At 36.7% G+C, this 16,441-nt stretch overlaps 1 protein-coding gene and 1 long non-coding RNA gene across 2 annotated transcripts; both read right to left on the bottom strand.

Moving 5' to 3' along the window:
• Positions 1–395: 395 nt before the first annotated feature.
• On the bottom strand, positions 396–5,200 carry LOC306999293. Its single transcript, XR_013797815.1, has 3 exons — positions 5,019–5,200; positions 3,938–4,047; positions 396–776 (listed from the first exon to the last, which is right to left on the bottom strand). It is a non-coding gene; the product is annotated as an uncharacterized lncRNA (long non-coding RNA).
• Positions 5,201–7,402: 2,202 nt separating this feature from the next.
• Positions 7,403–16,196, bottom strand: LOC306998508 (uncharacterized protein). Its single transcript, XM_079612659.1, has 2 exons — positions 15,775–16,196; positions 7,403–11,124 (listed from the first exon to the last, which is right to left on the bottom strand). Exons 1-2 carry the CDS (start codon positions 15,854–15,856, stop codon positions 9,668–9,670), a joined length of 1,539 nt encoding a protein of 512 aa, XP_079468785.1. The 5' UTR covers positions 15,857–16,196; the 3' UTR covers positions 7,403–9,667.
• Between the last annotated feature and the right edge of the window lie 245 nt (positions 16,197–16,441).

Genomic DNA, 16,441 nt, shown 5'->3' with positions numbered 1-16,441 from the left:
TTTACTTTTTATACTACACGACCCGTCTATACTGTGCTTTTTTTTGCACTTCTGGTAGACACTAACTGCATTGAATTGTCTCTGTACTTGTACTCTACACATTGACAATAAAGATAAATCTAATCTAATGGTGTCTTGACACCTCCCTTATCAATATTCACTGTGTAGGCCACTGACTTTGAATATGTATCATTACGAAGTTCTAAACCATAAGTAATAAAACCACATGACATTTCTGTCAAAGTATGTCTACTTGAAGTGTCTACTGTGTGTTTTGATAATAAATATTCAATCATTTGGATAATAAATATTTCTTTATTGAAAACAAACACAAATAAAAACAATTAAAAAAATAATAATAATTCTAAAAATCTAATTTTTGAAGGGGGGGGGGGTGGCTAGGGTGATACATAAATGGCACGGAGGGGAGAAAGGGTGAGGGGAGAAAGAGCAGTGACTATTGAAAAGTGTTATATGTCTACCAATGTGATAATGTATTAAACTAAAGACCTACATTTCTGTCTATCCGAACAAAAAAAAAAAAAAGTTATGCAGATATACAATAAAACACAAATTAATTGCTCTTATCTGTTAATTGAAATACTAATATAACAATATAGGTATTACACAAGGTTCATTTATTATTTTATTCTCTCTTACGGTCAATGTGTTGCTTTTCATATTTTATAATATATTTCTAAATGATACTATAGCTACTTACCTTTGTTGTTAGCCATAACAGTGCAGCTGTGCAGTTTAAACAATAGTATTTGAACCTACGAGGAAAGAAAAATGAAAAGGGCAACCATTAGTTATAGATGTTATTAATGACATTCGTTATTGTCCATCTATTATCTATATGTTATTTAACAGGCCAAAGCAGACGCTTTTGTATAAAGCGATTTACTGAATAACTTTTTTATGACTGATTCATCCATTTTTCTTGCGATGTAGATAATAGTTAACGCGCCATTTTGTGGTTATATTCGGCGACCATTAAAGCCCATCTTTCAATTTAATTGTATAACTTAATTTATACAGAATCTTGTATGAAAATGTAAATTAAAAAAGACATACATAAGAATACATATGTTTTACAACACCCACGGGCAGAAATTAAGAAAAAAGTGTACCTATTCTGAGCTAGGCTACCAAAAACCGCCCTTTTCCTAGAGAACGCGTCATATGACGTAACGACAGGCAAACATAGGCGCTGCTGCCCTGGTTCTCAGTGGGGGTTTACGTAGTCTGAGAGGTGGTAACAGAAAAGAGAGATTGTCGTTATCATTATAGTTGAGTAGGTTTGAGTTGTCTGTCACAATGGTGAATTCTTGTGTTTGTTTTGGATGCAACAACTCCAACTTGTCTGGTCATCGGGTCCACCGATTTCCAAACAAGAAACACAAAGATTTCCGTGCTTGGATACGTTTCGTCCAGGCAAAGAGAAGCAATTTCGCTGCCTCCTCGGTGACAAGACACACGGTGGTATGTAACACTTCACACCGGACAGCTCCAACCAAGGAGATCTTATGGAATTTCGCATGGGATTTCGACGAAGAGAGTGGATTAGGCTGGCAAAAGAAGCGGTGCCATCGGTGCATGCAAGTCCACCAGCAAAATCTGGCGGGAGTGAAGAGTCTAATGTTAAAGGGCATCTTGCAGGGGTTTTTTTTCTTCAAAATTAATATATAACCTTGTATGAAAATACCATATGAAAAGTAAATGCAGGATTTTAAATGTTTTGCAAGACATAAAGGCACAAATTTTGTAGAAAACGTGACCGTTTCCTTGACCGTGTTGAAAAAACTTTTTTTTCCCACCATCGCGTCATATTACGTCACGACAGGGAGTCGTTTGCCGCCAGGCTCTGCGTTTGCTCAGTGCAGAGTAGGCTGGTATTCAGTTGGAGCGGTCGTGATTCAGTGTGTTTTCGGTGGTTATTGTATTTCAATTAATCATCGTCGTGGTAAATGATTGTGAATTATGGCCTGTCAGGACATCGAGTCCACAGGTTTCGGAAGAATTCGAACAAGAAAAAGGATGGTGCTATCTCCCGTGCGCGTTTGGTGCAGAGTAAGAGACGGGACTTCACTTCTGCATCTGCTTTGAAAAACGCGGTAGTGTGTAGCGTTCACTAAAGACCGGATTATTAAAATCTCGGCGACATGGAGTTATATGATGACGGCGATATGTGTTCACTGTCCCGGATTCCTTCATCGGGTCGCCCGGTCCGCCGTCAGATTGTGTTTCGGCCGCCGGCGGGAAACATGACGCTCATGGATCCGGAGATCACTTATTGTACATCTGTTTTACAAAATGCTTACATATGTACCTGTCTTAATGTGCCTTGTCTTCATTTAATTAACATATATATCCTACATAAACTTGTAATGTAATGCATTTATGCGTTTGTTATTAGTCTACAGCCGACACTTATTATTATAAATATAATATATTAAGTTCATTTTCAATCTATACTCCGAATTTTTATGTTTGTGTTGGCTGTTTCTACATATAAAGTTTTTATACAGTAAGACAGTTGTGATTGTGATTATTTTTGTATTCATTGTCAGACATGGGGACTTGTGACTTGGACTCGAGTCGCTATTTTTATGACTTGTGACTTGACAAAAAAATAAAATACTTGAGACTTGACTCGGACTTGGAAGTTAAAGACTCGGGACTTGACTTGAGACACAAAGACTTGAATGACTTGAGTGTTAATCACATCATGTTTTCAGTTTAAATGTAAAATCTATAAATTATTTTAAAAAATAAAGTTGATCCAGCTGGAGCGCAGGCTGAGAATAGCGTTGTCATGACTGGATCACGACATCAGTCATGCCCTCTCGTACTTTACGCACACCACGCCCACTTAGATCAGATCAACATGTCAGCCGGAGGGGTACCGATCGGGTCATCGCTTTCGGCTTCAAGAATTATTCACAAGATGGCAAAAGACAAACAGCGCTTTGCAAGACATACAACATTAACATCGCGGACAGCCAGACAACACCTCCAATTTCGTCTGTCATTTAAGAGCCATTCTGCCCGGTTAGTGCTTGTCAATTTGTTAATTTTATCTGGTTAGTTGCTAGTTAGCTAATGTAATAATAGCTAAAGTAGCCATTAAAGGTTGTATCAGCGATTTCAGGCCAAAAAAAGGCCCAAACATAAATAATCATATTCATCTAATCTTTCCTAACGATCCGCTAGATGCCCGCCCCATGATCATGCCGTCAAAAAAAACGCGTCTCCTAGGCTCCGAGATCTGTACATAAAAACAATTGCTACCAACAAGTGTTAACCAACGACTCAAAGGCAAAATAAAGTGTTCCAACCAATAACCGATGAGATGAGTGTGTGTGTGAAAGAGAGAGTGTGTGTGAGAGTGAGTGAGTGAGAGTGTGTGTGTGAGTGTGTGAGAGAGAGAGAGAGAGAGAGAGAGAGAGAGAGAGGGAGAGGGAGGAGAAATGTAACCAAGTTTAATGTTGTACGTAAACTGTGTTTGAGAGAGAGGGAGGTGTTCAGAGAGGAGTCTGTTAGGATGTTAAGCTGTTATTTGTTTTATGGACTCAATGTTGAAAATTGAAAACATTTCAAACACTGTTGGCAGAAGTGAAAAAGTTACAATTTTGTTTGATTGCATGATGTATTTTACTGAACATGAGTATTTACAATGCAAATCCAAATTATTGTCATTTACTGACAGTTACTTATATCTTGTCTTTTCACTTTATTAAGATCAGATTCTGCAGTTAAAATTACAATAATAAGGTGACTTGACTTGGACTTGACTTACTACAGGACTTGACTTGACATAGCCTGTGACTTGACTTGACTTGCCCAAGAAAAAAAATACTTGGGACTTACTTGAGACTTGAAGGTTAAGACTTGGGACTTACTTGAGACTTGAAGGTTAAGACTTGAGACTTACTTGAGACTTGCACATGTGTGACTTGGTCCCATCTCTGTTCATTGTCACCAAATGGGGCTATTCAAAGCCTTTATAAAGTCCCTTTTCCTCTTGAAACGGTCTCCTAATGGCTGACATACACAACACATGCAGGTAAGGGTCTAAATAATAGCTTTACTTTTGCCTGATACATGATAATAATCTGTACAATATTGTGATCTGAGCATAGTGTTATACATATCGTCGGCTAACGTGAATACATCTATAAGCTAACACTGTTCTCTCACCGAGACTCCTGCCCTGTTCTCCTCACACCACAGCTCAATGTGTCTCCTCTGACCGTTGTTTTGTCTAATCCTGGCCTGTCTACTGTCTTGGCTTCATATCAGGCACATAATTATATGGCTGAGGTCTGTCATACGAGTAAACATTTAGGCTACAATTTCCTCAGCGTCCGAACTGTCATTGCGATCCATTGCTTTCCTATTGTTTACTTTGACCGCTCTCCCTCATGTTACATCACTTCCGGTTTGGCGGTTTTCAAATGCGGAAGTAACATTTTCTCACAAAAAAACGACTCCAGAAGCCTAAATAGCGTTTTATAAGTATATGTTTATATTTAAATATAGTTCCTACATAATTTTTCTATACATTGGCTCACTGGGTACTCTAACCTGCAATATAGCCTTTAACCATGCCATTAACGTTATACAACATCATGTGCATCGAGTAATGTTAATTATGTGCCCAGCAAGCATGTTATCTTTACCAATGCCTAATTTCACCGTGCTTAAATTATAATTAAAATATGCGCTCCCTGGGCGGTTAAATAAATATGACCCATTTAACTTACATTCTACTTACATTAACTTAGCTGTTTAAGTTAAATTACTAATGTTAACTAGCATTTAGTTTGAAATAATTAGCCTGTGCCTAGTATGTTATCTCCTTACCTATTGGGTAATTCATATCACAAGTTCTTGCATATAATTTTACATAGCTTCTTAATATTATGCATTAACTTAATATAGTATACTGGCGTTACATTTTAAAATAAAAACATACTATGCAAAACTACAAAATAATTAATCAGAATACTTACCAAAAGTTGCTCCTACTCGCCGTCTCTTCTGATTTCTCTCATCACAGCTACTAGAAGACTTGCGCACGTCACATCTACTTCATCAAGCTCAGTTTGAGACAGCGCAGTACGCCTGACGCTATGGGGTCGCTGTGTCCATCTTATATAGCCTACCGTCTATGCTGCTAACACATGGGAGCTCTTGAAACCCCGCCCTCTGCAGCAGCTCATTTGCATTTAAAGGGCCAGGCACAAAACGGTGCGTTTTTGCAAATTCTCAAAAATGACAATTTAAACATGCTATATAAAAATATCTGTGAGGTATTTTGTGCTAAAACTTTACACACACACACACACACACACACACACACACACACACACACACACACACACACACACACACACACACACACACACACACACACACACACACACACACACACACACACTCTGGGGACATCAGAGATTTATTTTACATCTTGTGAAAATGGCATTTTACCACCCCTTTAAAAAAACTAATTAAATGTCCTAATTAATGTATAGCTTAATCCTGGATTAATCAAAGACCTGTCTGTGAAACCATGCAAAGTATCTTTTTAAAAAAAATTGAGGTTAGATTAAATCAATAAAACAGACAAACATGCATGCATATTGTACGTACATGCATATGCCAGCCTTAAAGGGCCTTAAAGGGAAAAAAGGCAAACTACCCTTCCAACACATGAAGATGTGTAACATTATCATAGGGAAGTTATCAGTCATCCTTTAATAGCCAATTAATAGCTACAATGTTTACATAATATGATTCCTATATCTAAGGGGCAATGCAGAAGTTGTACAAGTCTCTAAAGGCAGTGAGATTAAAGACCTCATTTCAATGGTCCTACAATTCGCCCCACACAGGCATTTAAAATGGTAAGCAATCGTGTCAGTTTTGTTTTAATTTTCAATGATTTAATGTACCTCATGCAAAATAAAATTTTATCATGTCATTTTTGACATGGTTTATAGGCTGATATTAGTTTTAATAAGGTTTGTAACTTTACAACGGCATCTAGTGATGAGTGGCCTTAAATCTAAACTTGTAACTTAGAAAGTAAACTTCATTATTGCACACACAGCAATTCATTATTCCACATTTTCATACCTATTGATGTAGATTTTGTTTGATGTTGTTTGTTGTTTAAAATAAGTTCGTTGTTTAAAATGTTCATTTCTCATTTTAGAGATTGAGATAGTTTCTTTAAATGCAAGTTATATTGAATTTTTTATAATATTTAATTCATGGTTCATAAGATTTTTATGTTTTATGAACAATAAACTATGTAAAGAAGTGGCTTGTTGACTGATTATTTATGTGTACAGACATCAGAATGTAGAGGTTAGGAGAACAATCTGGGAACCTTCTAGGAACGTTCCCTATTAGTTATCCAAGAAAGTTTTCTTAACATAAATAGAACGTTCCCCTTAAGGTTATGGGAATGTTCCGAGTAGGCTCATTTTGATAAGATAACACAATCTTATTAAAATGTAGTGACAGCATATTGTCAATCAGCCAGTTGTTTACAGGAGATAGCTCAGAGCTCAGGTTACTCTCTAGAGTGGATTATTGTTTATGAGACATTAAAAGTGCAGAGTCACAAAATAGTGCACATGAACAGGAGTGTGCCATATCATTAATATATGATAAAAATAAGGCCGGTCCGAGGATACTTCCTTGTGGAACTCCACATTCAACTATACAAGGGGCTGACAGTACTCCCCTTAAGACCACCAATTGTTCCCTCCCTAATAGCAGTGTTGTGCCCGTTCATACTTAAAAAGAACTAGCTCAAAGTTCAGTTCACACAGATGATAATGAACTAGTTCATGTTCATAGTTCTTTTTTTTTTAAATGAACTAAGTTCACATATCTAAAAATGAACTAGTTCACGTTCATTTTTTAAAATTCTTTTAACAAAGATGTAGACTATTATTAATAATAATGTTATCTCAACACAGTATCTCGTTATTTCGAAATAATATGTGTGCGTGCATCTGTAAATCCGGTGACGCGTGTATTGATTTTTATTAATAAACAAGTGTTTTCTCTAAAAGTGTCGACTCGGCTGCAAAGATAAAGTTGACGATCGCCATCTCCGTGTGAACGCGCTTATAGAGAGAAATGCACATAAATAAGCCTAATAATGGATTATCAGAGAGTAGCCTTTTTCTTTTTGAATTATTTCGTTTAAAAACATCTCAAGCTTTGTGTATTTGATGTATTTGTCATGTCTGTGTGAGGCATACACTGAGTTTCGTTAAGTTAGGATGTGCTCTAGACTAGTTCACGTGCAATACAAGTGAGCGCGCGGGCGCCTCCGTTATATTTGTTTCGTCGGCCTATTCATTAAATACAGGCAATTGGTTGATGAAAAATTTATTAAAATTAAGATACAATTTATACAAAACGAAATTCACTTTAAAGAAAGGCTTTCTATAACAACTTCAACGGTCAAAATCATGTCTGACCCGCTCCAACCATGTCTCATATTGCGCATCCTATCTCGGTCGTGCTGTTCACTTTTCATAAATCAACATAGCCTAAATGAAAAAAAAATAAAATAACATAATAATATTTTAACAAATATGAAACGCGCTTTTTTAAATGGCTACAACAGTATAGTAGGCCTACATAGCCTACTCTCTATTTGTACAAATTTCTGCACATTAATTTAATTCTGAATTTTGCACGTGTTGAAAGGCATTTGTTCAAATCAAGTTCACGGATAATTGTGCGTGCATTTATAAGCCTAATCATTATGATACTAAAATCCTAACAAATAGGCTACTATGATATAAAAATCATATGAGCCCATAATATGAACGGTTAAGCATTTTCCTCCCATAGAAAACCATTAGGCTATACGAACGCTTAATGTGGCTTAATGCAGATTAGAATGTCCCCTTATTATGTCGAAATAACGAGATATCGATACTAGGCTACTGTGTCCACCGTGGTCTCCTTTTTGATCAGCGGAAACGGTTTTTGCTTGTTTGGGATCTGACTGTCCAGCGTATTAGAAAAAGTTAAGCAAACTTTCCTGTCTTTTTGACATTTTTCCCCTGAGTGAAACGATCGAGGCTAACAGCAACAGTGTGTCACAAACATTGAACACTACACAAACAGTAATTTATTTATTTTCATTTAAGCAATTCATTTTAGTGACACAGGAGGTGCCGGATCCAATAAAAAAGGTTCCAGATCCAATGTCGGAGGTGACGGAACATGTTCCGGCTCAAATTAAGCCCTGGTAAAACCTGACTTTTCAAATGAGCGTGAGCGTGAACGTGAACTGCGCGTGCTGCTCATTCCTGCCAGAGTGAGCGCCGCTCTCGTTCACGCTCATTGTATGAAAAGTGATTCGTTCAGTTCAGCGTTCGGCGAAAATATGAACGAGTTCATTGAACGTCGTTCATTGAACGCGTTCATGCACAACACTGCCTAATAGGTAAGATCTAAACCATCTACAGGTGGAGCTGTCTGGCCTCAAGTTTGGCAATCAGTCTGTCATGATTCATCAGATCAAATGCCTTTTGAAGATCCAATAACACCATTCCGTGGAGATGTCCATTATCTATTTCCCTGTGTATTATGTCGGATAGAGTAGGCATGATGAACAACGTGAAGTTGTTTTTATTCATGTATTCATTAAATTGCTCATTGACCAACCTTTCAAATATTTTTGATACTGTGCATAAAATAGAGACTGGTCTGTAGTTACCAGGGGCCTCATGTACAAAGACTTGCATTGAATTCATACTAAAACATTGCGTACTGACAAAGCTGAAATACAGAATAGGGTAGGATTCATATATAATTTTGGGGTAGACCTGACTAGCTAAAGTAAGACGTCTCCATCCCTCATGGGAAGGCATTGGTCTTCGCTCTAGAAATGTGGCTTTTTAGTGTAAGTGCAAAGTAGTGTTAGTACATACCAGGGCCCAGGTCAGGACGCAGACAGACTGGCTTAACTAAACATCTGCTAGCTGTTAAGTAGTTCATATAAATTACAACATAGGGCTAACTATCACCTAGCTACAGTACTTTAACATAGAGGCCAAGTCTGTTCAACAAACAACCAAAAGCAAAATGCTTCATAAATCACCAAGACATTTTTGTGTAAACTCTGTAAATTAACACAAAATAAAAGATAACAGTTACTAAAGATATTATATCACATTATATCACTTAGCAAAATCACTAATTGGAAGAAAAAAAAAAGATTACTGTGTAATCTGCATAATTTAATTCACTTCATGTCCTTATATATATTTTCTCCCAGTGGTTTATTCATCTATTTTTAAATGTAACTCCTTAATTCTTATTTTTGTTTGTACTTATATTATTTAACAAAAAATTTGTTTTACATGTTTATATTTTATTTTCATTTTCAACTATTACCATTATGATATTTGCGATATAATTTGCCTTGCTTAATTTCACACTAATGATAGTCCACAATCCCACATGAACAAAAACCATCCCAACCAACACTTTGGTATTGCACAGCCAGACAAGTTTATTGGACTAATATTTTAACCTCTTAGAAGCTTCCAATATAGAACTTGAATCAAATGAGCCTCTTTTGGGAGAAACACCTTTTAAATGAGGTCTTTGCTCTTTATGACTACGTCTGACAATGCTTCTTTTTATGAGCCAAAAGGTAAATGGATGTGCTGAAATCCATCCCACATGAAGAGCAGTTGTATAGTTTTTCTCCAGCATGCACCCCTTCTTGTGCTTTTGTTGAAGTCTCTGAAGCAGTGAAAAGCTTTCCACTAAGTGAAACCTTGTCCGTTTTTTCTCCAGTAAGGATTATTTGGTGCCGTTTCAAGTAGCTTGCTCTGGTACAGGCATTCACACCGCTATGCATTTTCTGGTGCGATTTTAAATTGCCAAGCAATTTAAAACCCTTTCCGCACAATGAACACAAATGGGGTCTCTCATCAGCATGACTTTTCAGGTGTATCTCTAAGTGAGATTGCAAAAGGAATTTTTTACTACAGTGATCGCAATTAAACAGCCTTTCTCCAAAGTGAATGCGCAGGTGATTTATGAAGTTGATCCTCTCCGAAAACCTCTTTCCACACTCAGAGCATTGCAGATTCTCACCAGAATGAATCTGCAAATGACTGTTCAGGTTTCTTTGATAAGTGAAGCTCTTTCCACACTGGGGACACGTGTAAGGTTTCTCTCCGGTGTGAAGTCTTATGTGACCCTTAAGATTTCCTTTGTGTGTGAAACCCTTTCCACACTGAGGGCAAATGAAAGGCCGCTCTCCAGTGTGAAGCCTTACGTGAACCTTAAGGTTTACTTTGTGTGCGTAAGTCTTTCCACAGTATTGGCACATGTAAGGCTTCTCTCCAGTGTGGATTTTCATGTGACTCTTAAGGTTTTTATTTAATCGAAATCTCCTTCCACACTGAGTGCATTTGAAAGGCTTTTCTCCGGTGTGAGTTATCAGGTGCCTGTTAAGGTGATCCATGTCTGTGAAACTCATTCCACACTGATGACATATGAAACAGTTCACCCTTGTGTGAATCTTCATGTGGCCATTAAGGGTTACTTTTTGAGAGAATTTCTTTCCACACTGATTACATGTGAAAGGCTTCTCTCCGGTGTGAGTTCTCATGTGGTGCCTAACGTTCCCTTTGTGTGTGAAGCTCTTCCCACACAGTTTGCAGTAGAAAAGGCTCTCGCCAGTGTGAATTCTCATGTGGCTTTTAAGGTTTCCTTTTTGGGTGAAACTTTTCCCACACTGTTGGCAGGTGAAGGGACTCTCGCCAGTGTGGATTCTCAGGTGGCTTTTAAGGTTTCCTTTTTGGTTGAAACTCTTCCCACACTGTTGGCAGGTGAAGGGACTCTCTCCAGAATGAATTCTTAAGTGACTATGAAGGTGTCCTTTACGCGTGAAACTCTTTCCACATTGACGGCAAGTGAATGATCCAGTTTTCGGAGTACTTTTTTGAGAGGAATTATTTTCAGTCTCTGCACAACTAACTGATTTTTCTCCACTTGTGAACTCATGGTTTTTCTCCTCCACTTCATTAAGTTCTTGACCTTCCTCTTTCAGCAGCATCAGGTCTAAAATGAACATAATAAATGGTTAAATCAATTCAAGGCTGAAAGGTGAAACAAGAAATAGAGGTGATCACCAGTTTAATGGAAGAAAGCAGCAGACATCAAATAACTAAAGACTAGGGGCCAGATTTACTAACAGCTTGCGTTAGCACAAACACTCTTTTGGAGTTAAAACCTACTGTCAGAATTTACTAAAGACACGCAGTGATGAAAAGACAGAGTCAGTTATTTTTGCGACTTATTGCATATGCAGTTGTGGGAGTTTACCTTTCAGACGCACAAATTATGGGAGAAGAGAAAGTAAATCATGAAATGTGTTTTATTAAGGTTTATGTTAGTCAATTTAGTGGTATTTGCACAATTATTTAACGCACAGAAAGGCATGTTTTATCCACTGATCTATATAAATGACTGGATTGCTTATTGCGTTTTAAACCGTCATCAGGCGTTGAAGCCAACGGAAGTGTTCGAGCGGCCATCTTTCTATTCCCTATCAACAGAGGACATCATTGATTTACAGCCAAAACATTGACCCATAATCACCCGATTTGAAGCGTCTCCGTTTCACAGAATTAGTTTTACTATATAATCTAATTGTTACTTCAGATGTTATCTGTATTGTTTATGGCCTTTTCAGAGAGGATAAGTCATTTATTCAAATCGTGGATGTGGACCTACTGCTCACTTCTGACACAGGTAACGGACCAAACACAAAAATAGATTTAATGTACTTAATTATGGAGGAAATATTAAACATGAACACATATCTATGTTGTTTAGTTGCAGAATTTGGTTTAAATTACAATAAAAGCCTCTGTAATATTGCACTATATAATTCAAAGTTTACCATACATCTTGGAAATAAAGCAGTCAGTGTTATATGTCTGAATAGGTTAGAAGTTAAATTTCAGGTTATAAGGCATACATCTTTATTCCAATTTCAGCGCACTTTGACATTTGTAATACTTATGGCTAAAGTGTCTTGCCCGTCCACCGAGCTGATGTTCACTACTGTAATGATTATGAACAAAACTTTTTAATAAGCAGGGAAATTCCCTAATTTAAATAAATAACCATTTACATGCTTAGGACGTTTGCATTGTAAGAATGTACAGGGAGACTTCAGATATAAAAACAGTGTCTTATTAGGTAATGGGCAATTCCAGCGTTATGGACGTGACATTTGCAGTCAAAACTTGAAATATAAATTCTCCAAAAATGCATTTAATACCAATATATTGAAACGTCTGTTTATATCATACTCCCTTAATAAAGAAGTCCAGAAATTTGAAAAATATCAGTCTGCATAGCCTATGCGTTTTATATTTAATATGAGGGAAATACACATTCGTTACGGACGTGACAAAAACAATCTCTAACTTTGAAGTGGCAAAATATTTTTGAGTAATTCTGTGAATTACACTGCGCAAAGTCATTAAATAAATGCATTTAGTTTCATATTTATGTTTAAATAAAATAATTTAATTTTTTTATTTAATCTATGTTGATTATATGAAAAGTGAACAGCATGAGTAAGATCATAAGATGCGCAATACATCGGGAAATAAATGGACATGATTTTGACCACTTCAGATTAAGTTTGTTTTGTAGAAAGCCTTTCTTTAAAGTGAATTTCAATTTGTATAAACTGTAACTTAATTTTAATCAAATTCAAAATCATTCAAATTGGAATTGAAAGAGTCTGGACTAGTCTACTACGCTTTGCTCTGCCTAATAATGAATCGTACTGAAAGCAGGCAGGCAGGCACGCAGCTATGCAGCTCACGTTTACACTTGCGTGCATTGCGGGCCCGTGCCGCGGTTCGCGTGAATGTGAAAGCAACACGGACTCGGGTGCGCACTTGTTCAAGAAGTTAAGTGACCTTAAGTGTCTGTTTGCAAGCAGCAGAAGGCCACCTTATGTGCCACACACACACAGTAAACCTGTGTTGTTCACTCAGCTGCGCATAATAGCACAGAATTGATAAAAAAATATATATATTGACCGCATACTGTTTTCTATCATGTGCCGTGCACGTTTGCGGTGACGTAAGATGCAAACGCACCAGGGTTCGGTAGAATCAAGTTGAGTGTGAAACAAGACCAACGCTGCGGGGGGTGCCGGGATCAATTGCGCTCGGACCGCAGCAAACAAGCCCACTGTGAAAGCACCGTCACCTGCCTCTGCAATTTTTCATATCAAAGCAGTGAAGGCGGGGCGGGAACGTGAAGGAAAAGGATAGCAGATTAACCAGCAGGGCGCGCATCGCGCACAGACTGGTGTGTGGAGGTGAATTACAATGAGCCGCTTGAGACGGGAGACCAAAAATAAATTGGTAAATAATAGTAAATAATAGTAAAACGACACGTCGACTAAAAAATTGCCGTCGACTAATCACGGCAGCACTAATACCAGTCTGGTAAAATTGCACAATTAATCAACTTTATTATAGGCTACTAAATCGCTCTATTTCAAATGGTTATAAGGCTATTTCTCATCATGTTGACAAGCGTGTGCATTGTTCAAGACTCAATATAGAGACCATGATTCTCCTACTAACATAACTGCTTGCTATAATACATTAACAACTATTCATGTTTATCATATAGGAGCTCAAATCGCAGGTTTTTCTCCACAGTCCGGTTAACTGATTGACACTATTGTCCGTAGTGTGAGTCGCTCGCAATAACGAGCTTTATGTTTTGTCTAAATGATCACACGGTTTTCAGCCAGTTTGTGCAGTTCATTATGATGACTATTCATGTTTTAACCAAGAGGGGAAAAACGCTTAGCCTATTCCTATAAGACACATGTTCTTCTGTAAGTTGTGCTGTATCATATACCTTTTGTTATTCATATTTTGTCCTGTAACAGGCAAAGAGGAAGAGAAGATCGGTTCATGTGCGCTTTATCCGCCGCTTACACTGAGGCGCTATACAGATATATACCGTAGGCTATTAAAGAGCGGCTTCTATTGTTTGAATTTTGTTATAAAATCGACTGAATTTGAAAGTTGAGGCATTTTTTCATTTTAAAACATAGCACATATATTATTGCGATTATTGGATATGCACTGATATATGGTAGGCCTAAGCCTGACACCGTTCACAGCAATAGTCATGCATATGATTTAATATGAAGCGTCCGTAACGCATTATAATGGTTTTTCAGAACAAAGTAGTGGGATGAAATGTCGATCATAATAAGCATAAACATAGTTTAGCTTTGCATATAAAGTTTCAAGTTATTTGTATTTATAATTTTTATATTTTAATCTTTAAAACGTTACGGACATGACAGAGCACTGAAGCGTCGTGACCTCTTAATTACACCCCTTATAAATTCAACAGGCAGGACTGTTATGAAAAAATGTGTATTATTTCTCAGGCATGCCTCCATCTTTCTGCAAAATGCTTTATGTTAATTTAAAGTTTTAAAAAGGGGGTCTTTGATCCATCTTTTGAAAGCATGAAATATGGTTAGTTTAAATTTTAATTTAAGCATTTACTTTAAATGCATAAACAATTTAAGTTACTCTCATATATGTGGTGGAAAAACAAGGCAATGTTCTTACAATTTCTGATACAGCACATTAATACTACAGTAGATTGCAGACCTAAATGGACAACTTAAAAAGGGTTTTGATCTTTAGGTAAAAAAATTATATTTTTTCATGGTAAGGATGACATTTGCGTGGAATTGCCCAAATGTTTTCTTAGTAAAATCATATAATTTTCTATTAATTCAACAGAACGCCAGTGCTCACTAGGGAATACCAATTTTGCGGTGCGGAGGCTTCGCTGTTTATGAAGTCATGAGCAATCCAGTTCTCTAGATCAGTGGTTTTATCCCATTTTGTGCTTGACATGCTGCATTAGTTGCTGTAGAAGGAGGAATCGAAGACGTTATACAAACATATGCGGTGTCATAATTCGCATACTATCCGTCCTAAATAGTTTTCGAAAATAGAATTAGTGTGTTCCAAATCATAGTATGTTAAAATTAGTATTCTAAAGTTACCCGGATGGTCTACTTTTTCCATTTAGAATCCGAAGTGCAGTTCCGTCTAACGGCTAATATTGCCCACAACCCATTGCTTTATTAAGATAAAGGGGTTTGAGTGATTACTGATTAATAATCAGTAGCCTATGTAACCTGGCAAAAATATATGTATTAAATGTTATCCACATTATATTTAACTAAAAAAGCATTGTGAACTTTTATAACAATGTATTTGGTCATTAACTTTTAAATGCATCATTATGCAAACATGAGGAGAGTTCTCCGAATGAAAGACCCACGACTTCAACGTGCGACAACATTTCTCTACAGTAGGAAATTAAATGCATTAATTTTCAATTAAATTAAATGAGGAAAAACGAAATTATGACTTTAATGTATGAATCTATGAATCTATTTTTTTTAGGTAATATGCAATGTAATCTTGTTAAAAATGGATTTCATAAAATTGTTTTTTAAAAATATTGTTCAGGAACCGGTATCAAAGTCAAGTTAGCCTATCCGTATCGAAATTATTTGAATGATACCAGCCCTACAGTTTATATGACTGTAAACATCTTATAGATGTTTAGATAAATTAATAATATTTTAAGATCTTAAGGAGAAACTTAGAAATTAAAGTGGAAACCAACCTATTTGGTCCTCATCTTCATCTTTCACTCTGCATGGTTCTGGAATTCTTATGTCTTCACTCTCCTCTTTAATAAACTCCATATTTATATGTCAAGTAGATCGTCGTTGTTTCACCTTAAGTGTTTTCTACTTGTTTTAACGCTTTGTCATGTTAAAGATGATGAGAATAATTAACTGGAAAAACACTCTTTCTTTAACTCGTACGGGTGCGTTTTAAACATCATTTAAACACTCAATGTTGCACCATTTCTTTATCTTTACTGTTGCTAAATGGCGTTATTACGCTGTTGCAATACTTCTCATAGAAAAACTCCCAGCTCTGAATCGTTTTAAACATCTTCAATTCGGGTTCAAAACACACACCTCTCTCTCGCCAAATCTCAGCAAACACACCAAGTCTGGTGCAGAATTATGACGTCACAACACATATCAAAATAAAAGTCTCGTTCACACGATGTTTTCTACAGTACATTAATAATGACTCAAACTTCACAATAATTAATATGTCGTCCAATGAAGTGAAAATACACCACCCAAACGAGGCTCCACGCAGAATACCTCATTTAAGTATAATCAAAATACGTCAAATGACATTAAAAATAATTAATAATTAGTCAAATTACGTCATCATTATTATTATTATGGAAATGATGTAAATGCTTTATG

Source organism: Phoxinus phoxinus (genome assembly GCF_949152265.1).
Source record: "Phoxinus phoxinus genome assembly, chromosome: 5".
Classification (NCBI taxonomy): Eukaryota; Metazoa; Chordata; class Actinopteri; order Cypriniformes; family Leuciscidae; genus Phoxinus; species Phoxinus phoxinus.
This window is presented reverse-complemented; position numbering and strand designations above follow the sequence as displayed.